The sequence below is a fragment of the Pteropus alecto genome, unplaced genomic scaffold, assembly GCF_000325575.1.
Source record: "Pteropus alecto unplaced genomic scaffold, ASM32557v1 scaffold21, whole genome shotgun sequence".
Classification (NCBI taxonomy): Eukaryota; Metazoa; Chordata; class Mammalia; order Chiroptera; family Pteropodidae; genus Pteropus; species Pteropus alecto.
In genome coordinates, this window is record NW_006436282.1 from 21,650,359 (window position 1) to 21,650,665 (window position 307).

General features: G+C 68.4%; 1 protein-coding gene across 1 annotated transcript in view; it reads left to right on the plus strand.

Moving 5' to 3' along the window:
• The first annotated feature begins 6 nt into the window (after positions 1-6).
• MTURN (maturin, neural progenitor differentiation regulator homolog) overlaps positions 7-307 on the plus strand; it is a 26,034-nt gene continuing 25,733 nt past the window's right edge. The window contains exon 1 of the mRNA XM_006912036.3: positions 7-176. Within this exon, the coding sequence (XP_006912098.1) occupies positions 15-176 (162 nt within the window). The 5' untranslated portion in view covers positions 7-14. The remainder of the gene's footprint in view (positions 177-307) is intronic.

The window sequence follows — 307 nt, forward strand, 5'->3', positions numbered from 1 at the left end:
CGCGGCGGGCCAGGATGGATTTCCAGCAGCTGGCTGACGTTGCGGAGAAATGGTGCTCCCACACGCCCTTCGAGCTCATCGCCACGGAGGAGACCGAGCGCAGGATGGATTTCTACGCCGACCCCGGCGTCTCCTTCTACGTCCTGTGTCCGGACAACGGCTGCGGGGACAATTTTGTGAGTGCCTGGGGGAGGGACCGCTGCAGCGCTTGGGAGTGTGGCCTCGCGGCCGCTTCCCTGCGCCCGAGCTCCCGCACGCTGGCGAGGCAGTGGGGCTGGCGGTGGGGGTGGGGGGGCGTAACCGGTTC